The following is a 27,035-nucleotide window of genomic DNA, read 5'->3' as shown; positions in this document are numbered from 1 at the left end:
ATTTAATACCAAGTTTTTGCTTCAATATATCCTAAAAATCAGGGGAAAAAATATTCAAAAAATAAAATTTAAATTGAAAAAAGTTGTGCAATTGGTTGTAAAATATGGAGGATACCTTGAATAATGTTTATTTCTGATTTTTTTTTATCAAACAGAGCATTTTTAAACTCTTTAAAAATTTTGAATTTTCGGACCACGGATCGGAAAAAATGTGAAATTTAGAAAAACAAATATTTTCATAAATTCATTGATACTTTGCAAATTTGTGCAAAGCAATTTTTTAATGGTGTATAAAACAGTGCAGTGTGATCTTTCGGTGGCCTGTACTCCGGCCACCGGTCTGTGCAGTGCGATTTTTCAACGGATTATTGTTCCTGCACGATTTCCTCCATGGTGCAAAAACGAAGCTTTTGATACATAACAATTGATGGTTTTCGAGAAATCACATTTCGGTAATTTTTAGGTCCTTTTTTCCCACTATGCAGTAACGTACTTTATGGATGAAACCAAATTGTAAACACTCTGGATCGATCTTTTGACTGCAAAAAAAATCAACGTTTGAGAATTCATATTTGCTTGCTTAAGCAATACATATTCAATATTGGCTCGAAAATTCAGAGGGCAAAAAGTATTTTTAAGTGATTTTTAATAGTTTTTTCAATTAAATTTTTTGCATAAAATATTTTTTCGTCAGTACTTAAGTTTTTTTGAAAACCAAAACTTTTTTGAAAAGGTGAGATGAGCCATACATTTTAAGTTAGTTCTTAGACAACTTATGTTCATCTGAAATCATTAAATCAATAAATCATTAATTCAGTAATTTAATGTGTGTGTGTGTGTGTGTGTGCAACCAACCAAACGGGACCACGCGGTCGCTTCTTACAAATTGAGTTGTTTCCATGTATTTTTAGATCTACATTCTATACATGCAAATAACTCGCATAGGCATTTGGAAGGTGTTAGCTCTGCCGAGCTTCGGAGACCCATTTCTACGCTGGCTAGCCGAGCGCGAGGTACCTCAGCTTTTATCGACAAGCCCCGCCCTGAAGAACGTTTGCACCAATCGGGTTCAAACGTTATTTAGAACTTCCGAACCCTTGTCAAATGGACAAGGACCCAGCGCGTATATAGTTGATAGCAACAGTATTCCTAATTCCATTCATAGCTCACCAAGCCGTGATGGCCTAGTGGTTAGCATTTTTGCTTACCAATCCAAAGGACGGGGGATCGAACCCCGACTCAGGCGACTTTGATTTTTCGTATATGTTCAGAGTTTCAAGATTAATATTTCCTATACTTTCTCGTTGAGAGCAGATGGGAATCGAACCCAGGACCATTCGCTTAGAAAGCGAACACCGTAACCAGTCAGCCACGGCCGCTCCAATCATTAATTCAGTAATTTAATTTGAGAAAAATAAACATAGAGTTATCTAAGCCCGAGCTCACGCACACTAGCACCCCATTTGTTTTGCTAGCAGGTACAAAATTTAACTTCAATCTTTTTCGTGTACGTACACGCAATACATGCGCACGTAGATAACTCTATAACTTCTTTTGAAATTCAGGGGGACGCTTTGTTATGATTCGTTTTTCTTCGCCGAATGAACATGGTGCTTTTTTCATGATATTTTTTTTTCGTCACGAGGTTCATGTAGTCTATTTATTTGACAGGTTGACAGGGCTATATAAACAGGCACTGCTGATGGCTGATGGATTTGCGGAGGGTTGATAAATGAAAATAAATCAACTGTCGTAATTTTGGAATGCCCCCGAACAAACTTTAATCTAACCTAAAAGTGATTCATTTTATCTCAACGTGTAGCATTTCTGGCAGCACTGCTCAGCACTTTGACAGTTTCGGGGTAGAAAAATCCAAACAAACGTCGCAATAAATAAAACGTGCACACGCGGTCGGTCCGCGGTCCTCAAAAAAGTTCTTTTTCAACCCGTAAATCCGGAACACGAATCCACGCGCCATGGAAAAGTACGCCGTCCCGAACAAGCTCCCGGCGGAGGAGATTTCCATTCTGGCACAGCGCAAGGCGCGCATCAAGCGGGACGCGAACCAGTGGGTGCGGAAGCCGCTTCCGGCGAACCGAAAGACCAAGTTCTGCAAGCCGGAGCTGTTTATCGCGGACTTCCGGAAGGCGGAGCGCGACGAGAAGCGCATTAAGAGGAACTTTTTGAAGACGGGGCTGGAGCTGCGGAACGCGGAGATTGAGCACGGCCGGTTGGTGCTGGTGTTCCGGCACCGGGGCAAGTACATCGCGAACAAGGAGGTGATGCACATTTTGACGAAGCTGGGACTGCCGTATAAGCGGCGGGCCGTGTTTCTGAAGCTGACGGAGCAGGTGCACGCGATGCTGAAGATGGTGGAACCGTGGGTGATTTGGGGCTATCCGACGATTGGGACGGTTCGGGAGTTGGTTTATAAGTACGGTTTGTTCAAGCCGGAACAGGGCGAGAAGGGACCGAAGAAGGTTCCGATCACGTCGAACAAACAGGTCGAGGACAAGTTTGGCCATTTGGGCATTATCTGCGTGGAGGATTTGCTGCACGAGCTGTTGACGGTGGGGCCGAACTTTATCAAAGTGACCAAAATTCTGCACACGTTCGAGCTGCGATCGCCGGTCGATGGCTGGAAGACGGCCCGGAAGGGCAAGCTGCGGTCGATCGGGGGCGAGGCCGGCTTCCGGGGGGACGACATCAACGAGTTCTTCAAGCGATTGCTTTAAACTCGGTTTAGTTTGTAAGATTTTTCTTTTTCTCTTTTTTTGTGCCCAAAACAAAATCGTAAATAATTTTAGCTGTTAAGAATAAGTTTGTATTTTGCTTTGAATGTATCGCGAAAGAAATTCCTAAAAACCGCCGCTGCCGGTCATTCCTGCTGCATCATGTTCATGTCCGCGGACAGACACTCCTCACCGATGTTGCTCGGCGAAGTGTCCACCATCGGGTCGTTCGACTCGCTCGACGGATTCTGGCTGAACATTTCATTCGGAAGTTCCCCCTCCGGAACAAGGGACATGGCCTGCGCCCGCGACTGCAGGTGCCGTTCGACTTCCTCCGCGGTCAGATGGCCATCCTGCATCAGTTGATGCTGCTGCGGATGATGGCCGTGGTTGTTGGCCAGCATGGAGGCCTGAAATTGCCGCTGCTGGAGCAAATTCGGCTGAACCAGTTGCTGTTGCTGCTGCTGAAGTTGCTTCTTCGGACCGGGTTTCCTTCGTTTGGGCGGATTTTTGCTCTGAGACTGCGCGCTGGGCTGCGAGGGTTCGTTCTTGCGCTTCCTGCCCACCGTCGGAACCGGATCGGGCTTGGACGAATCGTCCGACGATTCCGTGTCCTCGTCCTCCGACGAAGTCACGTCCACCTTCTCGTACTGGAGCAATCTGTCCAGCAGGAACGACCTGTCCCGGGTGATCTTCAGCAAGCGCCGCTGACTGGTTCGCAAATTCTCCTGAAAGAATTCGTTCTCCTAAAAAGAAACAATCCTCATATTACCCATTCCTCTCCCACAACAAAATCCAAAAAAACAACTCACATAAAGCAAATACTTCAACTTCTTCTTGAGCTCATTGTACTGGGCCTTATAATCAATATTCCGCCGCGTCGGCATCACGTCCTCATCGCTATCCGGATCGCTCTGTTCCGTACTGTCCCCCCCATCCGGCCCACCCATATCTTCCCCGTCGGAACTGTTGTTGTTGGCGTTGACATTGTTGTTGCTGTTTCGAACGGCGACCGCGGCCTGATGGGACGACGACGAGTGTGGCTGCGGGTCTGCTTGCTGCATTTGCTGCTGCTGTTGGGCCTGCTGGGCTTGCTCGTTGATGGACCGGCAGTACCACCCGTCCAGCATCGTGAAAAGTGGCGATTTTTCGGGTTCCGGGTTGAAGTTGCTTGCTTGCGAAAATCGATGTAAACAAACAAATTTTGCGGAGCTGTCAAAAAGGTGATTGGGGAAAAAAATGGATGTGAGCAGGCATGTCTGACAGCAAAGATGTGAGAAGTTGGATTGGACTTTTTTCTCATTCGAAAATGACCCGCATAAAATTATATGATGATTTGCACTGTTAAAACCATGCAGTTACAATAGATATCATAATATCTATGGTAAGTTTATTGTTGACTTTTTCGAACTTTATTGGAATGAAGATAGAGCTACCTTAAAATTCATGATTACAGCAAATATTATGGTTCTGTTATTGGAAATCTCATAATGCATTTTTATCAATTATTTTTTACAGTAAGTTTCATTGTTATATTTTAAATACAAAACATCACAATCTACGTTGACAAGCTCAAATCAAATAAAATCAAATTATAAAAATATTAAAGTACTTAAATATTAAAATATTAAACTATTTTCATTTAAAAAGTATTGAAATACTAAAATATTAAACTATTTTTATAAAAAATATTTTGAAAAATTAAGATGTTAAAAAATTGAAACATTGAAATATTAAAAAATAAATAAATTTTAAAATATTAAATATCAAAAGAGTCGAAAATAGAAATATTTCAGTAATAAAATATTCGTAAAATAATTATATGGCAACACAAAAAATATTAGATTTTTTCGAAATTTTAACATTTTAGAATTAAATGTTGTTTGATTGCTTCTACACATTGTGAAGTTTTGATACTCTGACACTTTATATTTTTTGATTTTATTACACTCAAACTCCGATGGTTTGACACCAACTGTTGTCAAACCAACGGGGTCACTTTTTAGTTTGACACCCCTTTTACATGGAGTTCACATACACTACCAAACGTTCGTTTTGATAGTGTGCGTGAGCGCCGTGTAAAAAGAGACAGTTTATCGCTTTTCAGTTTGTTTTTTTTTTTAAACGAAATAGTGACCAACCACCGGGAGTTGAGTGTATTGAAACATTTAAACATTTAAACATTTAAACATTTAAACATTTAAACATTTAAACAATTAAATATATAAACTTTTTTTCGAAAAATAAATATTACTGCGGGCGTTAATAATTAGAGTTCACGCGCGGCGATACGACCGCAAGATAATGGTCGCATGACAGCCGCATGACAACCGCAGAACAATTTTTTGTCTGTTGTCAAAGGTTGCCTTGAGTTTTCAGCTGACTTTTTGGAAAATATTCAAAACAAACCAAGTTGACAGCCAAATCAATGCATAATTTCAGTTCAACTTGCTGATTTTTACCCTGCGGAAGTTAGGCGGCAATAATCTCCTGTAACTCACAGCGATGGAGAAACGTGATTTTATCTCGCAATAAGCAATAATAAGTATCAACAAACGAACCTACCCTGTCACGGCGTTCTAGCAGGATTCTAGCAGAGTTCTTACAGAGCTGGATATTCTTACAGAATTCTAGCAGAAATGTTCGACCGTTCTAGCAGGATTCTGACAGAACCAGCTTTGCTAGAGTATTTCGTGACTGGGTAACATGACACTTAATATGTGCAGCCGTCGCTCTTGCAACGGACACACCATTACACTGAACCCGTGCGACGCTCCTGAAACGAACGCACCATAGTTGAGCGAGCTGTCAAAGTTTTTCACTCGCGCGTGCTCGATCCTGTCTGTGTCTGTATTCGGTCGCAGTGTTAACCGAAATTTTCAACGGTAAATCGCGTGTGCTCGTGAAAAAGTAACATCCAGCGGTTGGCCTCAGGATTCTGAATGCGTTCCTGGTGTTGGACACATCCGCCGGGTGTTCGAACTGTTCCGACGATGGCGAAGAGTTTTGCTTTAAAACAACGAATGTTTCAGGTGGGTTATATTTGCGGAGGGCGGAATCCCGTCCCACGGCATACATTTTCTTTTGCCTGCTTGAGCTGCTTGGATATTGGCTGATGCATGAAGTGATTTGTTCATCTTTTTTCGGCACACTCAACAAACGTCAAACCAAACAAAATTGCTGCCGGATCTTTTCCGGGAGAGATCCGGAAAAAGATCCGGCAGCAATTTTTACTGATTTGACATTTGCTGAGGATGCCGAAAAGTTTTTTTTGTGTTACTCTCGCAAAAGACAATTAGGTTTTACAGCGTGACGTCACGAGCGCACACGCACACACATTTTTACTTAGACACACGTGCAAAAAAAGTAATCAGTGCAGCCGAACTGTCAAATTTCTAACCTAAAAATCGAGTCGGCGTAAAACCTAATTAGGTTTTACGCCGACTCGATTTGGAGGATAGAAAAGAGTGCACAGTTCGATGCGGTCGTCGATTTTGTTCGGTGAAATTCGTCGACAATCGACGAAGACCATGTAAACAGTGCACACGAGCTGTCAAATGACGTCACGGCGTAAAACCTAATTAGGTTTCACAGCTTGACATCATGAGCGCACACGCACACACATTTTTACTGACACACGTGTAAAAAATGTAAACAGTAAAGGCAAGCTGTCAAATTTCTAACCTTAAACTCGAGTCGGCGTAAAACCTGATTGGCTGATGCAAGAAGTGATTTGTCTTCATTTTTCGACTCTCCCAACCAACGTCAAACCACTCAAAATTGCTGTCGGATCTTTTCCGGAAGAGATCCGGCAGCAAGTTTGTACTGATTTACGTTTGCTGCGGGTGCCGAAAAGTTTGGTTATGTTGCTGCATGTAAAAACAATACGATCATTTAGTGTTTTTATTCAACAGGGAACATTTCGCCTACGGGGTGAACTTCGCGCTCGATTTGGACGAGGAAAGCCGCAACAGAATCACTCGACAAGATCGCCAAGAAGTTGGCTTTTCTACAAGGACGATCGTGGATGGCGTGTGGCCCAATTTGTGCTGCCGGGGAGTACCAGTCCGGTCGCAATCATCAGACGATAGAGGAACATCATTGCACATGGGTCAAATGATCACCAAGGGAACATTCCCAACACAACCGGGTAAGCAGGAACGAAAAAGAACAGATCGTGAAGTTCAAAAAAAATCGTGAAGAACCTATTTATCATTTTTTTTTTTGTTGAATAAATTTAATAATTTGGATACGAAAATTTGAATGCAATTTAAAATAACAAACGTTTCAGTAATGTTTAATTAATGTTGTGTTTCATTTGTTTTATTTTTTTGCATAATGTTTTATTGAATTTAAGAAATTAAGAATTTAAGAAATTAAGATTTTAGGATTTAAGAATTATAGTATTCAAAAATTAATGAATCTTAGAAAAATAAATTGGAAATTCCGATTTTTTTTAAATGCTGAGATTAATTATAATTTTTAATAATAATAATATTAGCATCTAATAACTTAATTATTTTTAGAATTTAAGAATCAAATAACACCGAACTACGAATTTTTTGTGTAGGTTCAACTCGAGCGGGAGCATAAAACTTGCGCAACTTTTTTTTTACCGCGTTCGTTCTGAGCTTTGTACCCAGCGTTATGAAAAATGTTTGATTTTATCCTTTACTTAATTGTCTTCTCATTTTAAGCACTAACGAAACCAGCAAATCAATCCGGAGTCTCCAGTCGACAAAAAGGAGCCGGTGGTCAGTTTAAACGCACCATGACATCACCCATCCGAGGAGAAACAAGAATCGGTCGCGATCGAGATCGAAAGCGAAAGAAAGCGGCTTCGTTTTGGTGTTTGCAAAACTCTAGAGAAGACATTATCAATTAACAATTGAAAAAAAAAAACAAAGTTATTCAATGTTGAATGTAAATAAATTACAATGAATAATATAAAAGTACTGTAAAACATACTGTATTTACTATTTATTTTAATGTCCGAATATTGTTGTCACAGTACAATTTAGTAGGGAACAAACCATGAAAACAATAATTTTACTGTGTAATTCATTGTAATGCTTATTAGTTTTATTGTCCGCATATAGTTTTTACCGCATCATTCAGTAGATAAGAAACCATGAAGAACTGTAAATTGACTGTGCATTGCATTGTAATGCTTGCTGTATTTATTATTAATGCATGATGTTTTCTATAGTCAGGACGAGTTTTTGGATGAAAAATGCAACATTAGATTAACAGTAAAATGCGTCGTATTTGGAAAAAAATTGCATGGAAAAATTTCGAAATTTTTATGGTACCGGTGCATAACAACCCCCCTTTTTTATGGTAAAGTCCCAAAATACGACGCAAATTATCTTAAAAAACGATGCTGTCTACTGTTAAAACACTGTCAAAATGACAATATATTTTATCGTTTTGTAACGTTAAAATTTACTGTAAGTTCATCGGAAATCTTTATGCGGGGCGCTTTCATACATGCTGTTGATAAGGGAAACACCATTAGATCGTTGAAGCGTGTGACCGGTTGTATTGATAGGATATTACGGATATTACGGTCGTGTTCAGCAACGGAGAAGGACAACCATGGGTGGTCTCTCATGCTCATGCTTTTATATTTTATATTTTTTTCGGTTTAATTGTTTTAGATATTTATTTTTATTTTTTTATTGTATTAGGAAATTTAAGTCATCAAAACAATTTGGTTGTTTTACAAAATTAAAATGAATTTCAAAATTTTAAATTCTCCTCTAAATTTAAGGGTGAGTGTGTTTGTTTAAACCTTGTAACCTCGATTAACTCCAAAATTATAATTATAATAATTGTTTTTTTTTGTAATTTATAATTGCAAAAATGTAATCGAGAAATGAAAAGTGGAACATGGAGTTAAATTTTCTGTCAAGCTTCTGTAAAGTTTATCACGACCGCTGCGAAAGTTTCATTTCATGTTACTGGCTCACATCTATTTCTCGATAGCAAATCTGATGAAAAGATGTAATGAAAGATCAAATTCTCAAGTTTCGCCCGGTTTTCCTGGATATTTTTCCCGAGGTGACCACCCCGAGATCATGCAAAGACTCAAGTAATCGTATTGACATTTTCGTAGTACTTAAAATTGCTTGTAAATTAAATGACTCCCCGCATAAAGATTTCCGATGAACTTACAGTAAATTTTAACGTTACAAAACGATAAAATATATTGTCATTTTGACAGTGTTTTAACAGTAGACAGCATCGTTTTTTAAGATAATTTGCGTCGTATTTTGGGACTTTACCATAAAAAAGGGGGGTTGTTATGCACCGGTACCATAAAAATTTCGAAATTTTTCCATGCAATTTTTTTCCAAATACGACGCATTTTACTGTTAATCTAATGTTGCATTTTTCATCCAAAAACTCGTCCTGACTATAGAAAACATCATGCATTAATAATAAATACAGCAAGCATTACAATGCAATGCACAGTCAATTTACAGTTCTTCATGGTTTCTTATCTACTGAATGATGCGGTAAAAACTATATGCGGACAATAAAACTAATAAGCATTACAATGAATTACACAGTAAAATTATTGTTTTCATGGTTTGTTCCCTACTAAATTGTACTGTGACAACAATATTCGGACATTAAAATAAATAGTAAATACAGTATGTTTTACAGTACTTTTATATTATTCATTGTAATTTATTTACATTCAACATTGAATAACTTTGTTTTTTTTTTCAATTGTTAATTGATAATGTCTTCTCTAGAGTTTTGCAAACACCAAAACGAAGCCGCTTTCTTTCGCTTTCGATCTCGATCGCGACCGATTCTTGTTTCTCCTCGGATGGGTGATGTCATGGTGCGTTTAAACTGACCACCGGCTCCTTTTTGTCGACTGGAGACTCCGGATTGATTTGCTGGTTTCGTTAGTGCTTAAAATGAGAAGACAATTAAGTAAAGGATAAAATCAAACATTTTTCATAACGCTGGGTACAAAGCTCAGAACGAACGCGGTAAAAAAAAAGTTGCGCAAGTTTTATGCTCCCGCTCGAGTTGAACCTACACAAAAAATTCGTAGTTCGGTGTTATTTGATTCTTAAATTCTAAAAATAATTAAGTTATTAGATGCTAATATTATTATTATTAAAAATTATAATTAATCTCAGCATTTAAAAAAAATCGGAATTTCCAATTTATTTTTCTAAGATTCATTAATTTTTGAATACTATAATTCTTAAATCCTAAAATCTTAATTTCTTAAATTCTTAATTTCTTAAATTCAATAAAACATTATGCAAAAAAATAAAACAAATGAAACACAACATTAATTAAACATTACTGAAACGTTTGTTATTTTAAATTGCATTCAAATTTTCGTATCCAAATTATTAAATTTATTCAACAAAAAAAAAAATGATAAATAGGTTCTTCACGATTTTTTTTGAACTTCACGATCTGTTCTTTTTCGTTCCTGCTTACCCGGTTGTGTTGGGAATGTTCCCTTGGTGATCATTTGACCCATGTGCAATGATGTTCCTCTATCGTCTGATGATTGCGACCGGACTGGTACTCCCCGGCAGCACAAATTGGGCCACACGCCATCCACGATCGTCCTTGTAGAAAAGCCAACTTCTTGGCGATCTTGTCGAGTGATTCTGTTGCGGCTTTCCTCGTCCAAATCGAGCGCGAAGTTCACCCCGTAGGCGAAATGTTCCCTGTTGAATAAAAACACTAAATGATCGTATTGTTTTTACATGCAGCAACATAACCAAACTTTTCGGCACCCGCAGCAAACGTAAATCAGTACAAACTTGCTGCCGGATCTCTTCCGGAAAAGATCCGACAGCAATTTTGAGTGGTTTGACGTTGGTTGGGAGAGTCGAAAAATGAAGACAAATCACTTCTTGCATCAGCCAATCAGGTTTTACGCCGACTCGAGTTTAAGGTTAGAAATTTGACAGCTTGCCTTTACTGTTTACATTTTTTACACGTGTGTCAGTAAAAATGTGTGTGCGTGTGCGCTCATGATGTCAAGCTGTGAAACCTAATTAGGTTTTACGCCGTGACGTCATTTGACAGCTCGTGTGCACTGTTTACATGGTCTTCGTCGATTGTCGACGAATTTCACCGAACAAAATCGACGACCGCATCGAACTGTGCACTCTTTTCTATCCTCCAAATCGAGTCGGCGTAAAACCTAATTAGGTTTTACGCCGACTCGATTTTTAGGTTAGAAATTTGACAGTTCGGCTGCACTGATTACTTTTTTTGCACGTGTGTCTAAGTAAAAATGTGTGTGCGTGTGCGCTCGTGACGTCACGCTGTAAAACCTAATTGTCTTTTGCGAGAGTAACACAAAAAAAACTTTTCGGCATCCTCAGCAAATGTCAAATCAGTAAAAATTGCTGCCGGATCTTTTTCCGGATCTCTCCCGGAAAAGATCCGGCAGCAATTTTGTTTGGTTTGACGTTTGTTGAGTGTGCCGAAAAAAGATGAACAAATCACTTCATGCATCAGCCAATATCCAAGCAGCTCAAGCAGGCAAAAGAAAATGTATGCCGTGGGACGGGATTCCGCCCTCCGCAAATATAACCCACCTGAAACATTCGTTGTTTTAAAGCAAAACTCTTCGCCATCGTCGGAACAGTTCGAACACCCGGCGGATGTGTCCAACACCAGGAACGCATTCAGAATCCTGAGGCCAACCGCTGGATGTTACTTTTTCACGAGCACACGCGATTTACCGTTGAAAATTTCGGTTAACACTGCGACCGAATACAGACACAGACAGGATCGAGCACGCGCGAGTGAAAAACTTTGACAGCTCGCTCAACTATGGTGCGTTCGTTTCAGGAGCGTCGCACGGGTTCAGTGTAATGGTGTGTCCGTTGCAAGAGCGACGGCTGCACATATTAAGTGTCATGTTACCCAGTCACGAAATACTCTAGCAAAGCTGGTTCTGTCAGAATCCTGCTAGAACGGTCGAACATTTCTGCTAGAATTCTGTAAGAATATCCAGCTCTGTAAGAACTCTGCTAGAATCCTGCTAGAACGCCGTGACAGGGTAGGTTCGTTTGTTGATACTTATTATTGCTTATTGCGAGATAAAATCACGTTTCTCCATCGCTGTGAGTTACAGGAGATTATTGCCGCCTAACTTCCGCAGGGTAAAAATCAGCAAGTTGAACTGAAATTATGCATTGATTTGGCTGTCAACTTGGTTTGTTTTGAATATTTTCCAAAAAGTCAGCTGAAAACTCAAGGCAACCTTTGACAACAGACAAAAAATTGTTCTGCGGTTGTCATGCGGCTGTCATGCGACCATTATCTTGCGGTCGTATCGCCGCGCGTGAACTCTAATTATTAACGCCCGCAGTAATATTTATTTTTCGAAAAAAAGTTTATATATTTAATTGTTTAAATGTTTAAATGTTTAAATGTTTAAATGTTTAAATGTTTAAATGTTTCAATACACTCAACTCCCGGTGGTTGGTCACTATTTCGTTTAAAAAAAAAAACAAACTGAAAAGCGATAAACTGTCTCTTTTTACACGGCGCTCACGCACACTATCAAAACGAACGTTTGGTAGTGTATGTGAACTCCATGTAAAAGGGGTGTCAAACTAAAAAGTGACCCCGTTGGTTTGACAACAGTTGGTGTCAAACCATCGGAGTTTGAGTGTAATAAAATCAAAAAATATAAAGTGTCAGAGTATCAAAACTTCACAATGTGTAGAAGCAATCAAACAACATTTAATTCTAAAATGTTAAAATTTCGAAAAAATCTAATATTTTTTGTGTTGCCATATAATTATTTTACGAATATTTTATTACTGAAATATTTCTATTTTCGACTCTTTTGATATTTAATATTTTAAAATTTATTTATTTTTTAATATTTCAATGTTTCAATTTTTTAACATCTTAATTTTTCAAAATATTTTTTATAAAAATAGTTTAATATTTTAGTATTTCAATACTTTTTAAATGAAAATAGTTTAATATTTTAATATTTAAGTACTTTAATATTTTTATAATTTGATTTTATTTGATTTGAGCTTGTCAACGTAGATTGTGATGTTTTGTATTTAAAATATAACAATGAAACTTACTGTAAAAAATAATTGATAAAAATGCATTATGAGATTTCCAATAACAGAACCATAATATTTGCTGTAATCATGAATTTTAAGGTAGCTCTATCTTCATTCCAATAAAGTTCGAAAAAGTCAACAATAAACTTACCATAGATATTATGATATCTATTGTAACTGCATGGTTTTAACAGTGCAAATCATCATATAATTTTATGCGGGGCTGAAAAGATAAAACATCAAGATCATCAAAACTAGATCTGGAGCAAATAGGTAACAGTCGTTGGCCACCAACGGCGCTCGCCATGTCAGTTTGTAGATCTCGGGGGATTGGGACGGGAATGTTAGTTAGCACAGGTTGCTACCAAAGGTGGGTTATATACGATATCCACACCCCCGCGTGTGCCGGAAAACTACTTCTACTTGGGATTTTGTTAGTGGGTTAAGGTAATGGCCAGGATTCATCATAGAGGATGATGATGCGACCCAATAATCAATAAATTTTATTTTATAGTGTGATGGATTATGAATTCTCAAGGTAAACAGTCGGATGATGCGGATGAGAATATTCCCGGTTATTTGGTGTTGATTTTGAATAAATGATTCAATCTTAGACAGCCGGCTGTGGAAAGATAAAACCAAATAATATTCGAAAAAACGAAACCGCCCGGATAGAAAAACAAACACAATCGGGGGGACAACAAAGACGGAAACGGCAACGAAAATCTTGCGTGATGACCGCGACCCGCACCGTTCAACTTCACGAACGCAACTCCGAAAAAAATATAAAATATAAAAATCATAAAACTAAATTTTCAATAAATTTAAAATTTTTTAAATAATTCATAAAATCTTGAACTCTTAATTCTTAATTTTTTTAATTTCAGGATTACAAAATGCATTTTTTTTATTTTCTTAAGAGCGAGTTTTTCACCAATGTGTAACAGGTCGTATCGAGGTGCTCCGATTTGGATGATACTTTCAGCGTTTGTTTGTCTATACATGAGATGATCTCATGCCAAATATGAGCCCTCTTCGACAAACGGAAATGGGGTAAAACGGGCTTTGAAGTTTGAGGTCAAAAAAACATTAAAAATCTTAAAATTGCTCGCATTTCCGTAAAACTTTTTCAATTCCAACTCTCTTAGGTGCATTCGAAAGGTCTTTTAAAGCACTTCAAAATGTGCCATAGACATCCAGGATTGGTTTGATTTTTTCTCATAGCTTTTGCAAATAACTGTTAAAAATTTATTTTTTTAAAACCTTAATATCTTTTTCCTACAGCCTCCAACACTCATACTCCCGTAGGTCAAAAGATAGGTAATTTTATGGACTATAAGCCAACGGAAATAACTTTTTGGCCAATCGCAGTTTTTCTCATAGTTTTTCGATATTTCTATAACAAACATTTTACAACGTTAGTTTTTGCCCTGTAGGTCGTCATAGCGGAACTTTTTGGTCCTTGTTTTGGTCTCAATTTTGTCATATTCGGAATCCTCGAAAAATTTCACGTAAGTTCGAAGTATTGGAGTTGTAAATTTGATTGAAAAAAATGCCATTTAAAATGAATTAAATTTTTTTTTAATTTGTCGGATTAGGGGTAAAACAGATATTTGCCTACTTGATACAGCATTTGACGTATTGATCACATTGAAAAGTAAATCAAACGTTTTTTTTCCAAAAATGATTTATTTAATTATTTTTTAAATCAAATTTACAACTCCAATACTTCTAACTTTCGTGAAATTTTCCGAGGATTCCGAATATGACAAAATTGAGACCAAAAAGTGCCGCTATGACGGCTCACAGGGCAAAAACTAACGTTGTAAAATGTTTGTTATAGAAAAATCGAAAAACTATGAGAAAAACTGCGATTGGCCAAAAAGTTATTTCCGTAGGCTTATAGTCCATGAAATTGGGTACTAAAGCCCTATGTCAATTTGTATGTACAACGATAAAAAACACGATTGAAAACCATTTCTGATCACTTTTTTTCATTTTAATGCAAAATTTTTTTTTGACAAGACAACATTTTTTCGATGGATCAACTATGGTCCCCTTGGAACGAGCTGTCAAGTAGGAGCTTTTCTGTCAAGAAGGACCGCGAGGTTAATTTTTCAAAATTGATTTAAAAATCCATTTTAAACTCTTTGTAGTCGTACAAAGGGTCATTGTACTCAGAAAAATAAGCTTTATCGCTGTAAACAATAATATCAGCAATCTAAACTTCATTTTAGGACCCAATTACCTATCTTTTGACCTCTGGGAGTATGAGTGTTGGAGGCTGATGGAAAAAGATATTAAGGTTAAAAAAAAAACATTTTTAACAGTTATTTGCAAAAGTTATGAGAAAAACTCAAACCAATCCTAGATGTCTATGGCAAATTTTGAAGTGCTTCAAAAGACCTTTCGAATGCATCTAAGAGAATTGGAATTGAAGAAGTTTTACGGAAATGCAAGCAATTTTAAGATTTTTAATGTTTTTTTCGACCTCAAACTTCAAAGCCCGTTTTACCCCATTTCCCTTTGTCGTAGAGGGCTCATATTTGGCATGAGTTCATCTCATGCATAGACAAACAAACGCTGAAAGTTTCATCCAAATCGAAGCACCTCTATACGACCTCTAGAACAAACCGAGCAATATTTACAAATACTGCCTCTTAATTATTAAATTTAGATTTTGTTTAATTGTTGGATTATTAAAAAAAGAAGTTCTCTTCATAGCTGTCGGCCACTTTTACTAGTACCAACCACTAGTTTCTTTTTTAATTATTTATACACTTTTTTGAGGCTGTGTAGTGTATTCACTTTATCAATGCGAGGAAGGCACCAACCACCTAAAGGTGGATTAATTTACGTTTTTTTTTTTACTGAAATGTTAAGGAGCGTTCTTTTATTACGTAACGCTGTAGGGGGGGGAGGGGGGGTCGGAGGCCGTGTTACGCTCTATACAAATTTTTTAAAATTTGTATGGAAATTTTGTTACGAGGGGGGGGGGAGAGGGGGTCTAAAAGTCCGATTTTTCGCGTTACGTAATAAAAGAACGCTTCCTTAGAACCATGGCAGATAATTTATTTTTTCTGAAAATCAGCCTTTAAAATTTAATCCCGGCATTCCGTGTGGTCGCCAACGTTTCAATTAATGTTGACCATTTTCATCTCGACGTGCAAAAATGCTGTCACTTTGAGAGTGCTGTCAGTTGAATTAAATGTAAACAAATCGATGTTTTGGTTCCGTTCTCACCGAAAAAGAAGGCATTTTTCTGAATAATAATTGTTTCAATAGTTTGCCGGAAAATGTCCGATCCGTTCAACGAGCCGATGCTGGCCACCGGTGGGTACGACCACACGATCAAGCTGTGGCAGCCGTACTCGGGCTTTTGCTACCGCACACTTCAGCACACCGATTCCGTGAGAAAATGGATGATTTCCCGTTCCGGGACCGGTTTATTTATCTCGTTTTTTTTACAGCAAGTAAACGCACTGGACATCATCCCGAACGGGACGATTCTGGCGGCGGGCGGCTACCAGCACATCCGGCTGTACGACATGAACTTTAGCTATCCGGTGGTCAACTTTGAGTGCGTCATGAAGAACGTGACGCGGGTTGGGTTCCAGGAGGACGGCAAGTGGATGTACACGGGCGGGGAGGACTGCAAGGTGCGCATTTGGGACATGAGCTCGCAGAGCCCGGCCTGCAAGCGGATGTTTGACTGTTTGACGCCGGTGAACGCGGTTTGTCTGCACCCGAACCAGGTCGAGCTGGCGATCGGGAGTCAGGGCGGAAGTGTCTATTTGTGGGACGTCAAGTCGGACGTGCACGAGCAGCTGATTCCGGAGGTGGAGGCCTCGATCCAGGACATTGCTATCAGTCCGAACGGGGCGTTTATGGCGGCGGTTAACAATAAGGGCAATTGTTACATTTGGAGTTTGAGGAACAGCTCGAACAGTGAGACGCAGCTGACGCAAACGGATCCGAAGCTGCGGATTGAGGCGCACTCGCGGTACGCGTTGAGGTGTAAGTTTAGTCCGGATTCGAGCCTGCTGGTGACCTGTTCGGGGGATGGGACGGCCAAGATCTACAAGACGGACACGTTTCAGCTGCACGCCGAGCTGAAGATTGAAAAGTACTGGATGTGGGACGCCGTGTTCAGCAACGATTCCAAGTATCTGTTCACGGCGTCGTCGGATGGGCACGCCCGGCTGTGGAAGATTGAGACGAAGTCGATTGAGCGAGAGTACCACGCGCACCTGAAGGCGATCACGGCGTTGGCGTTTCGCGATGTTTCGCCGAAAACGTAATTATTTAAAGGAATAAAAATTTTGCTTGAAAAAAAAAAACATGTTTGTGTCACTTTTCGCAGAAATCCAATTTCCTGAGGTTCTAGGGAGAAAAAAAAAAATTAACAATTAATAAATTCGGGATTTTTTGTTGTCTTTTTTTAAATTTTTGAACTCTTTATTTTTAAATTTTTGTTGTCTTTATTCAATTTGAGCATTCTGAATTATTTAAAATGCTCAAATAAAATAAAGACAGCAAAAATTTAAAATTAAAGAGTCCTAAAATAAAAAAAAATTAAAACAACAAAAAATCCCAAATTCTTAAATTTATAAATTCTAAAATTTCTCAATTCCCTGATTTACTTAAATCCTAAATGCAGAAGTCATATTTTAGGATAAATACAAAAAAAAGTGGTATTCTTAAAATTTCAAATTGTTGAATTTTTAAGTTTCTATTTCTTATTTTTTTTTAATTCTAAAACTTTTAAATTCTCACTTTTTTGGATTTAAAAAAATCGTACATTCTGAAATTTCTAAATTAATTAATTTTCATGAATTCTAAAATTGCTAATTTTTAAACCTCCAATTAATTAAATGCTAGGTGTCATATTTTAGGTTGCATTCTTACATTTTTAAATTCTTCAATTCTTTAATTCTTGAACTTCAATTCAATTCTTAAATTGAAATTCTAAAAATGTTGAATTATTAAATTCTTTAATTCTTAAATTTCTTAATTCCTTTATTTCCTTAAATAACTATTTTTTTAATTGCTCAATTCTTAAATGCTTGGAGTCAAACTTTAGGTTAAATTCTTTAATTTTTTAATTCTGAAACTATTAAATTCGTCATTTCTTCAATGCTTGAACTTTTTAATTTTTAAACTCTAAAATTCTATTTTTTTAATTTTGTTATTTCATAAATTCTCAAATTTCTAAATTCCTTCATTTTCTTAAATTCTAAAATTTATAATTATTTGAATTTTGAAATTTAAAGATGATTGGAGTCGTATTTAAGGTTAAATTCTGAAATTTCTAAATTCTTAAATTAATAATTCTAAAAATGTTAAATTTTAAAATTCCTCAATTCTTAAATTTCTAAATTCCTTTATCTGGAGTTTTTTTTTTTGAAAAGGACCAATAAACCAAATTTTCAGTTTTTGCATTTTGGGTGTTTTTTTTATACCCCTGACTCAAGGCGGTTTCAAAAACACCCAAAAAGCAAAAACTGGAAATTTGGTTTATTGGACCTTTTCAAAAAAAAAACTCCAGTTATTTTCTTAAATGCTTGGAGTCATACTTTAGGTTAAATTTTTAAATTCCTGAATTTTTAAATAATGAAATTCTTAAATTTTTAAATTCTTAAACTCTTAAATTCTTTAATTCCTAAATCCTTAATTTTTAAATTTTTAAATTCGTAAGCTTTAAATTTATAAATTCCTTCATTTTCTTAAATTCTAAAATTATAACTTTTTAATTTAGAAATTTATGAATGCTTGGAGTCATATTTTGCAATTTCTTAATTCTTCAATTTTAAAATTCTAAAATTTTTAATTCTATAAGCTTTTAGATTCTTGAGTTTTTTATTCTAAAATTTTTAAATTCCTGAATTTTTAAATTCCGAAATTTTTAAATTTTTCAAAAAAAATCTAAAATTCCAAATTTAGATTTTTTAAGAGTTTAAGAATTTAAAAGGAATCCAAGAATTTAAAAATTGAAAAATTTAGGAATTTAAAATTTTTAGAATTTGAAAATTTAAGAATTTAACCTAAAATATAACTCCCAGCATTTAAGAACTTGGAAATTTAAAAATTAGTAATTTAAGAATTTAAGAAAATTAAGAGATCAAAAGAACTTAAGAATTGAGGAATTTAAAAATTTAAGAATTTTACATTTTTAGAAAAAAGTAAAATTCTTAAATTTTTAAATTATTAAATTCCTCAATTCTTAAGTTATTAAATTTTTAAATTATTAAATTCCTCAATTCTTAAGTTCTTTGATTCTTAAATCTCTTAATTTTCTTAAATTCTTAAATTACTTATTTTTAAATTTCCAAGTTCTGAAATGCTGGGAGTTGTATTTTAGGTTAAGTTCTAAAATATCAAAATCTAAAAATTTTAAATTCCTAATTTTTTTGATTTTTTAATTCTTGGATTCCTCAATTTTTAAATTCATAAACTCTTAAATTCTTTAATACTTTAACTCTAAATTCTTTAATTTTTGAACTCTAAATTCTTAAATTTTTAAATTCCTCAATTCTTAAGTCCTTAAATTTACAAGTTCCTAAATTTCCAATGAAGTTATATTTTAGTTTAGAAAATCAAATTTAATGAATTTTTAGATTGGAAATCATGACGAGGACTTCGGGGAACAGAGTACGAACTGTTTTTAAAAAATTCAAATTCCTGGAGTTTTAGATTCTTCCTAGACCATTTCTATAAATTTAGGTAATTCTGTAATTCAAGTTTTATATTTTTTTGAGTTACATTTTTGACTTACATTTTTTTTAATTATAATTTTGTGTGTTGAAGTGTTGATTATTAGAACTTTCGATTTTTGTTCTTTAATTTAGAACCTTTGATATTTTTTGATTTTTTGTATTTGTAAAATACTGAATTTTACATTTTTGGATCATATTTTTTTTGTAATTGTGAGTTGGGTGTGTGTGTATGTGCAACCAACCAAACGGGACCACGCGGTCGCTTCTTACATATTGAGTTGTTTCCATGTATTTTTAGATCTACATTCTATACATGCAAATAACTTGCATAGGCATTTGGAAGATGTTAGCTCTGCCGAGCTTCGGTGACCCATTTCTACGCTGGCTAGCCGAGCGCGAGGTACTTCAGCTTTATCGACAAGCCCCGCCCTGAAGAACGTTTGGACCAATCGGATTCAAACGTTATTTAGAACTTCCGAACCCTTGTCAAATAGGGGGATGGCGTCGCTATTTTTAGACCACGTTTTCCACTTTTTCTCATCGAAACCGACTACTTTATCGACTTCATTTTGCTGGGCGAGATAGGACGCCGTCTATTTTTAGACGATGACTCAGCACTTTTCCACTCTTGCGCTTAAAAAAACCAGGTGGCAGCACGATGTAACGCCACGTCCCTATGGACAAGGACCCAGCGCGTATATAGTTGATAGTAACAGTATTCCTAATTCCAGTCATAGCTCACCAAGTCGCAATGGCCTAGTGGTTAGCATTTTTGCTTACCAATCCAAAGGACGGGGGATCGAACCCCGACTCGAGCGACTTTGATTTTTAGTTCATGTTCAGAGTTTCAAGATTTATATTTCCTATACTTTCTCGTTGGGAGCACATGGGAATCGAACCCAGGACCAATCGCTTACAAAGCGAACACCGTAACCAGTCAGCCACGGCCCCTCAATTTTTTGTTTTGTAATTGTGAGTTATTAATTTTTAAATTTTTTGTATGCATGTTTGTATTTTAATTTTTTTAATTCTCTGATCTTTTTTTAATTTCTCAATTTTAAAATATGTTTTTCATATTATAATCATATCTGGTTTTTTAAAGGTCCTTTAAACATTTTTTTTTGTGTTTTTGAAAGAGCCTTGAGTCAGGGGTCTTCTAAAACACTAAATTTTGTTTATTGGACCATTAAAAAAACTTCAGATGTATATTTTTGAATTTCTTCTACAATTTCTGAATTTCTAAGTTTCTGTGTTTCCCTATTTCTCAGTTTGTGAAACACCTTATTTTTTAAAAAAAAAAAAAAGCTGCCATAAAATTTAATGATAATTGTTTGGATTCTTTAAAAACAATCCTTTTCGGATATTATTAGCGACTAAATTCCTAATATTTTTCGCGAGAGATTGTTTTTTTAGGGAACGTGACACAATACAAAAACACATCGATTTTTAAACATTTGTTCCTTTATTTCCATTTAAGATTACATTTTATTTTGTGTATATATTTTTGTGTTTTTTGAGAGTAACATATGGCAAAACGCACACACTTTAAAAGGGGGAGACATCCACAAGCACTTACTACTCGTACAGAACGTCTCCGTCGGTCGGTTCCGTGCCGAAGTAGCGGTCGCCAAAGTTGCCAATTCCAGGAATCACGTAAAACTTTTCGTTAATTTCCGGATCGAGCGCGGACGTGACGATTTGCACCTTCGGGAACGCGTACGCAATCGAGTGGACGCCAATTTCGGCCATCAGCAGCGACGCCAGCATAATGTTCTCCTCGGGGACGTCGTGATCGAGCAGGACGCGGATCGCCATAATGGCCGCCGCTCCCGTCGCCACGGTCGCGTCCATCAGAATCACGCGATAGTCCTTGATGTCCTTGGCAAGACGCAGATAATACAGTTCCGGTTCGCCGGTCAGCTGGTTCGTCTGGATGAGGATCTTGCCGATCCGGATGTGCTTGCAAACGTCGCTGACGGCCTGCTCCATGGTCTCGCCGGCGCGCAGAATCGACACGCCGCAAATCTTCTGGCAGGCCAACCGTTTACCCTTGTACGGAACGTTCTGGGGCGTTTCCACCTCGACGTTCTTGAACGGAAGCAGCGACAGGGCGTACTCCAGGACCAGCCGGATGAGCCGTTTCGAGTAGAAGATAAACTCGTCCCGCGGCGTGCTGGCGTTCCGGATGAACGTGTGCAGGCCCTTGATCTGGGGCGTCGTTGGCAGCAACTTGAGCGAGTCCGGCATCGGCTGGCCAATGTAAGAATGGGCAAGAGCTTCCCGCAGCTTGAAGCCTCTCAGCTGCAGCTGCGTGTGGACATGTTGGACAATCAGCTGGATCGCGACCATATTGCTGGATCCGCGAGGAACGATAATATCCGCGTGTGCCATCGTCGGCGCAATGTAATTGCTGTACGCCGGCTTCACCATCGTCGAGTACTGTTTCAGCACACCCTCCAAATCCCGGCCACGCTGTTGAATGTCCCTCTTCAAACGCCGCGCCAAACGGATGTCCGAATCCGTGTCCACAAAGATCTTCATGTCCAGCATTTTCACAATCTCCGGGTTGTGAAACGTCAAAATCCCCTCAAATATAATTACATTCGCCCCGTACATCGTCTTGGTGTGCTGCTCGCGCGAGTGCGTCACAAAATTGTACACCGGAACCTCAACCTTCCGGCCCTCCTTCAGCCGCTGCAGCACGTCCTTCATCAGCTCAATGTCGAACGCGTCCGGATGGTCAAAGTTGTACTCGTTCCTCAGGGCCTGGTGGTGCTGCTTCTCGTTTAAAATCTTGTAAAAACAGTCCATCGACAGCAGCGTCACCCACGGAACGTCCAGACTCTCGATGATCTTCTGCGCGACCGTCGTCTTCCCCGAAGCGCTGCCACCGCAAATACCTTAAATTGAGCTTGTTTATTAATAAATCAAATTTAAAAAAATCCTATATTTTACTTTTTATATTATTTATTTTAGTTAAAAGAAAGTGAGTGGTGCGGTGCCTGTGTAGACGCGCAGTCCTGTTTTTTTTCGTGTTATTTTCCGTCTCTTTTGTGTCGCTATTTGTGTACATGGTGGGGTGATTGGATTTCTTCTTCTTCTTTTTTCATTTATTTTTTGTTCGCGCGTTCGTTGGCCGATGAATTTTATTTTTGTTCTCTTTATATAGTTTTCGATAGAAACGATCCGATTTTTGTTTTTTGAGACAAGCAAGTCGTATTGCTGGATTAAGTCCTTTCCATATCATCGAGGATCGGAAGGCACGTCGACGGATATGTTTTAAGGCTTATGATATAAAATAATTTTAATGAATGAAGCCCTTCCTACATCACCGTTGATCGGAAGGCACGCCGACGGAGTTTCTCTGGAGAATCGCGGTCGAATTAATACTATATTTAAATCCTTAGATAGGTATCTTTCCGCAGCCGGCTGCCTAAGATTTTTAAAATTTCAACCCATAAACAAATTGCTCATGGTCGCATCACCTACCACAGTGAATCCTGACCTCATACCCATCTTACTAACCCCTCAAAACTCATGTGATACTTTGTCGGAGACGCAGTCGATTTGGCGGTCCCATCACTCAAGTATCGGACTAACATTCCCATCCACTTCCCCGTGTCTTACCACTGGTCGTGGCCGGCGTCGGTATTGATCAGCACGATAGGGACCTTTGAAAATTGCGAAGGGGTGATGATTGGTTCCTACTTTTCATCTGTGGTCCACGGAGCAATGTTTGGGGGTCCTGGTCAATAACGAAGTAGCAGCTACGGGTAGACACCAATGCTATGCTATGCTATGCTATTTATTTTAGTTAAAAGAAGGTTTTTTTTTCATGTAAACATTATTTTAAATTGTTTTAAAAAGTTTTCAAATTTTTTTAAAAAATATATTCAAAAATAAGTTATTAGAAATTTTGATAGTAGCTTCTAAATCCACGATAAAGATATCATTTTTTTTAAGATTCACAAATTTTACATTTACAAATTTGAAAAAAAACACATTCTTTTTATTTTGTATTGTTTATAGTTTTTTAATTTATAGCAAATTTAAAGATTTTTTTTTATTTATCTTGATTTTCTATTGCTTACTTTTTATGGTTTTAAAATTTTAAAATTTATTATTTTGTTTTTCAACTTTAAATTTTTCGACTTTTCATTGTTTAATTTGGTTTTTGTTTTTAATTTGTTTTAATTTAAAAAAAACATTTTTTAATTTTTTTATTGTTTAAAAAAAATGTTAAAATGAACAATATTTCAACAATATTCAAGATTAAAAAAATATTAAAAGTTTAAAAAATCTCAAAAAATGTGTCTTTTTTTTATTTGTCTTTCGACTTTTTACTCTCCAATTAATTTTTGTAAAAAAAAACATTTTTCTTATTTTTTTTATTGTTTGAAAAAAAAATATAAAAAAAACATTGCTTAACAATATTAAAAAACTTCTCAATGCACTATCAAAATTTATAAATTATTAAAAGTTTCAAAAATCATAAAAAATGTATTTTTCTTAAATTTATATAGACATCTTCAAATTTTGTTTAATGTTTTTAAGAGCTTTTAAAAAATATTTAAAAAAAAAGTATTAGAAATTTCGATCGTAACTTCTAAATCCACGATGAACATATCATTTTTTTTTTCAAAGTTTCACAAATTTTACATTTACAAATTGAAAAAAAAAATTCTTTGTATTTTGTATTGTTAATATTTTTGAATTTATAACAAATTTGTAAAAAAAAATCATTTCTCTTGATTTTCTATTGCTTATTTTTTATGATTATAGATTTTTAAAATTTATTATTTTGTTTTTTAACAAAGTTTAAAAAAACGACTTTTTATTGATTAATTTGTTTTTGTTTAAAAAAAATTTTTTTTTATTGTTTTAATTTTTTTGTTAAAATGAACAATATTTAAACTATAATCAATATTATAAAATATTTAAAGCTTAAAAAATTAATAAATATATTACATCTTTTTTAAATTTTTCTTTCGACATTTAATTTGTTTGAATTTGTTTTAAAAAAACATTCTTCTAATTTTTTTATTGCTTAAAAAATTTAAAAAATATTTTTTAAATGAACAATACATAAAAAACTTTTCAATCCTCTTTCAAAATAAAAAAATATCAAAAGTTTAAAAATATATTTTTCTTATAATTTTATAGATCCTTTTTTTAAAATATTTTTTTAGTTTTTGTTTTGATATAATAAAATTATTCTGTTTTAAATAAGTTTTCAACATTTAAAAAATAATTTTTTTTTTCGTTTTTTACTGTATAATTTTTATAATTTGTTTTAAATTTGTTTTAATTCTTTATTGTCTAGAAAATTTTCAAAAAAAATTGTTTGGATAAACAATATTCAAAAGTGGAATTATAAATTCCGATAATAACTTTTCAATCCTTCAATCCTTAGCCTTTTTGGTTTATTTTGTATTTTTTTAATTTTTTATAGTTTTTAAAAATATTTTTTTTAATTTTTTTTTGCCTTCATCACTGAGGTAAGGCTATAATCCTGCTCGAAAAATGAACTTTTTATAAGAAAATCGTAGACCCCCCTTCATCTGTACATATCGACTCAGAATCGAAAACTGAACAAATGTCTGTGTGTATGTGTATGTATGTATGTATGTGACCAACAAACTAGCTCATGTTTCTCGGCACTAGATGAACCGATTTGACAAACCGGTTGCATTCGACTTGGTTCAGGGTCCCATAGATCGAGTTTTATACAAATTTAATTTTTGATAAGTATTTCAAAAGTTATGCAGAAAAATGTTTTTTCTCATTTATCGGGATGTTAGATAAATGGCTAGAAATTGATCCAAATACCATCATGTTACACATAGTTGGATAAGTAAATGAAAGACCTTTCCAACGAGTCCAAAATATTGAAGATCTGGCAACCCTGTCTCAAGTTATGACCACTTAAGTGATTTTTATGTACTTTTTTTAGGCCGGATCTCACTATGACGTACTTTCGAAAGAAATAATTATTCGGTTGACAAATATTTCCGGATCAATTATTAGGAAGTAGTGAGGAAGGCATCAACAACATCGGTGGATTAAGTTAGTTTTATTTCTTATAACTTATTAAAAAAAACTTTTTTTTTTAAATAATCAAAAATTTTATTACAAATTTTGATCGTAACTCATCAAACCACGAATAATACTTCGAAAAAAAATTAATGATTTTAACATTTAAATTTCGAAGAAAACATATTTTTTTCTAATTTATTGTTTATTTTTTCTAGTTTAGTCTAATTTGAGTTTTTTTTCTCGATTTTCCGTTGTTTAATGTTTAGATAGCTTTTAAATGTAATTTTTTTTAATACATTATTTTACAGAAAAATACATTTTAGATTGTTTTCAGTTGATTAGACTTCTATTTCCATTGAAATTTTAAATTTTTGAAAAAAATAAATATTTTATTTTGCCTCCTGATTGTTTGGACCAATTTTGAAGGAGGGGCGACATAATTTTTGAAAAGTATTTGCAATGCCCTAAACAATATCTTCAAAAAATCAAATAAGTTAGCTTTTATATGCTTTTCATGTTTATTTTTTTTCTGTTGTTTTTTATAGCTTTTAAATATTTTTTTTAAAATTTATTGTTTGTTTTTTTTTATTTTTCAAAAACTATCCTTTGAATAAAAAAATAGTATCTCAAATTTTGATAGTAATTTCTCAATCCAAAATCGGGATTTCAAGTTTAAAAAAAAAATGAAAAATAAAAAAACATAAATTTTTAATTTTTAAAAATTGGTTCTTCTTTTGGCCAATTTTCAAGTAATTTTATCTAGCATTCCTCGAAGAGAAAGGCAACAAATCTTCTAAATTCTTGCGATTGAATTTATGTTTGAAATGTAATATAATTACGCCAAACGTCCGATACACTCACCTATAACAAACGGTTCCACCTGCTGCCCCGCGCAATTATACCACGGCGGCCGCCCCGCCGTATAGATCGTCCGGTGATTCGCCCGGATGATCGCTTCGTTCGTGCAGTTCGTCGTGTTCTGGTTCACGGAAGTGGTCCGCTGGCGGCGCGGCTTCGGCGAACGGACCTGCGACCCGGAAGAGTTCGACCGCTGGCAGGTGCGCTGGTTCGGCACCGTCGTCGGCGACGCCGGACAGCACTCGATCCGGTCCAGTTCCGGTCCCTCGATCACTTCCTCCTTCTGCTCGGCCGAATCGCTGTCCGACGAGGCGGAACTCAGCGCGTTCTGGCTGTCCTTCGACACGGCCGTCTGCGCACTCGTGTCCAGAACCATCGCGGCAATTGGATGGAATTGAAATCAATTAACACTTTGAGCTCGAAAAAAAATATTCTTCCTTATTCTGCCACGTTCCGCGGAGACCGACTTGCGAAATGAGAGCACACCGATTTTCTTCCGAAAAAACAAGAAAAATGCTGACTTTTCTGAGGTTGTCAAAAGTTGTTGTTGTTTTTGCTGCTGCACGCTGAACAAAACCAAACCAGTTTTCTGCTAAATCTCC

At 36.1% G+C, this 27,035-nt stretch overlaps 4 protein-coding genes and 2 long non-coding RNA genes across 6 annotated transcripts; 3 read left to right on the top strand and 3 right to left on the bottom strand.

Annotated features, from left to right (window-relative positions):
* Positions 1 to 1,859: 1,859 nt before the first annotated feature.
* On the top strand, positions 1,860 to 2,820 carry LOC120424296 (uncharacterized). Its single transcript, XM_039588379.2, has one exon. It carries the CDS (start codon positions 1,977 to 1,979, stop codon positions 2,733 to 2,735), a length of 759 nt encoding a protein of 252 aa, XP_039444313.1. The 5' UTR covers positions 1,860 to 1,976; the 3' UTR covers positions 2,736 to 2,820.
* On the bottom strand, positions 2,799 to 3,940 carry LOC120424295 (uncharacterized). The gene is made up of 2 exons (XM_039588378.2): positions 3,545 to 3,940; positions 2,799 to 3,478 (listed from the first exon to the last, which is right to left on the bottom strand). The coding sequence occupies exons 1-2, from the start codon at positions 3,860 to 3,862 to the stop codon at positions 2,879 to 2,881; spliced, it is 918 nt and encodes a 305-aa protein (XP_039444312.1). The 5' UTR covers positions 3,863 to 3,940; the 3' UTR covers positions 2,799 to 2,878.
* Positions 3,941 to 5,055: 1,115 nt separating this feature from the next.
* Positions 5,056 to 7,684, top strand: LOC120424310 (uncharacterized). The gene is made up of 3 exons (XR_005606358.2): positions 5,056 to 6,031; positions 6,165 to 6,882; positions 7,430 to 7,684. It is a non-coding gene; the product is annotated as an uncharacterized LOC120424310 (long non-coding RNA).
* A 1,203-nt stretch (positions 7,685 to 8,887) lies between these two features.
* On the bottom strand, positions 8,888 to 12,032 carry LOC120424311 (uncharacterized). The gene is made up of 3 exons (XR_005606359.2): positions 11,060 to 12,032; positions 10,209 to 10,926; positions 8,888 to 9,661 (listed from the first exon to the last, which is right to left on the bottom strand). It is a non-coding gene; the product is annotated as an uncharacterized LOC120424311 (long non-coding RNA).
* A 3,976-nt stretch (positions 12,033 to 16,008) lies between these two features.
* On the top strand, positions 16,009 to 17,163 carry LOC120424286 (protein LST8 homolog). Its single transcript, XM_039588357.2, has 2 exons — positions 16,009 to 16,233; positions 16,294 to 17,163. Exons 1-2 carry the CDS (start codon positions 16,120 to 16,122, stop codon positions 17,122 to 17,124), a joined length of 945 nt encoding a protein of 314 aa, XP_039444291.1. The 5' UTR covers positions 16,009 to 16,119; the 3' UTR covers positions 17,125 to 17,163.
* Positions 17,164 to 20,980: 3,817 nt separating this feature from the next.
* On the bottom strand, positions 20,981 to 26,963 carry LOC120424300 (uridine-cytidine kinase-like 1). Its single transcript, XM_039588385.2, has 2 exons — positions 26,437 to 26,963; positions 20,981 to 22,439 (listed from the first exon to the last, which is right to left on the bottom strand). Exons 1-2 carry the CDS (start codon positions 26,807 to 26,809, stop codon positions 21,115 to 21,117), a joined length of 1,698 nt encoding a protein of 565 aa, XP_039444319.1. The 5' UTR covers positions 26,810 to 26,963; the 3' UTR covers positions 20,981 to 21,114.
* Positions 26,964 to 27,035: the final 72 nt, after the last annotated feature.

This window comes from Culex pipiens, chromosome 1 (assembly GCF_016801865.2).
Source record: "Culex pipiens pallens isolate TS chromosome 1, TS_CPP_V2, whole genome shotgun sequence".
NCBI classification, from domain to species: Eukaryota; Metazoa; Arthropoda; class Insecta; order Diptera; family Culicidae; genus Culex; species Culex pipiens.
The sequence above is the reverse complement of the archived record's forward strand: the minus strand, read 5'-3'. Positions and strand labels throughout refer to the sequence as shown.

Coding starts and splice junctions, on each gene's coding strand:
- LOC120424296 (XM_039588379.2), top strand. CDS start 1,977: ATGGAAAAGTACGCCGTCCCGAACAAGCTCCCGGCGGAGGAGATTTCC.
- LOC120424295 (XM_039588378.2), bottom strand. CDS start 3,862: ATGCTGGACGGGTGGTACTGCCGGTCCATCAACGAGCAAGCCCAGCAG. Junction 3,479..3,544: donor AGTTGAAGTATTTGCTTTAT/GTGAGTTGTTTT, acceptor GTTTCTTTTTAG/GAGAACGAATTCTTTCAGGA.
- LOC120424286 (XM_039588357.2), top strand. CDS start 16,120: ATGTCCGATCCGTTCAACGAGCCGATGCTGGCCACCGGTGGGTACGAC. Junction 16,234..16,293: donor CACTTCAGCACACCGATTCC/GTGAGAAAATGG, acceptor TTTTTTTTACAG/CAAGTAAACGCACTGGACAT.
- LOC120424300 (XM_039588385.2), bottom strand. CDS start 26,809: ATGGTTCTGGACACGAGTGCGCAGACGGCCGTGTCGAAGGACAGCCAG. Junction 22,440..26,436: donor GGTGGAACCGTTTGTTATAG/GTGAGTGTATCG, acceptor GCTCAATTTAAG/GTATTTGCGGTGGCAGCGCT.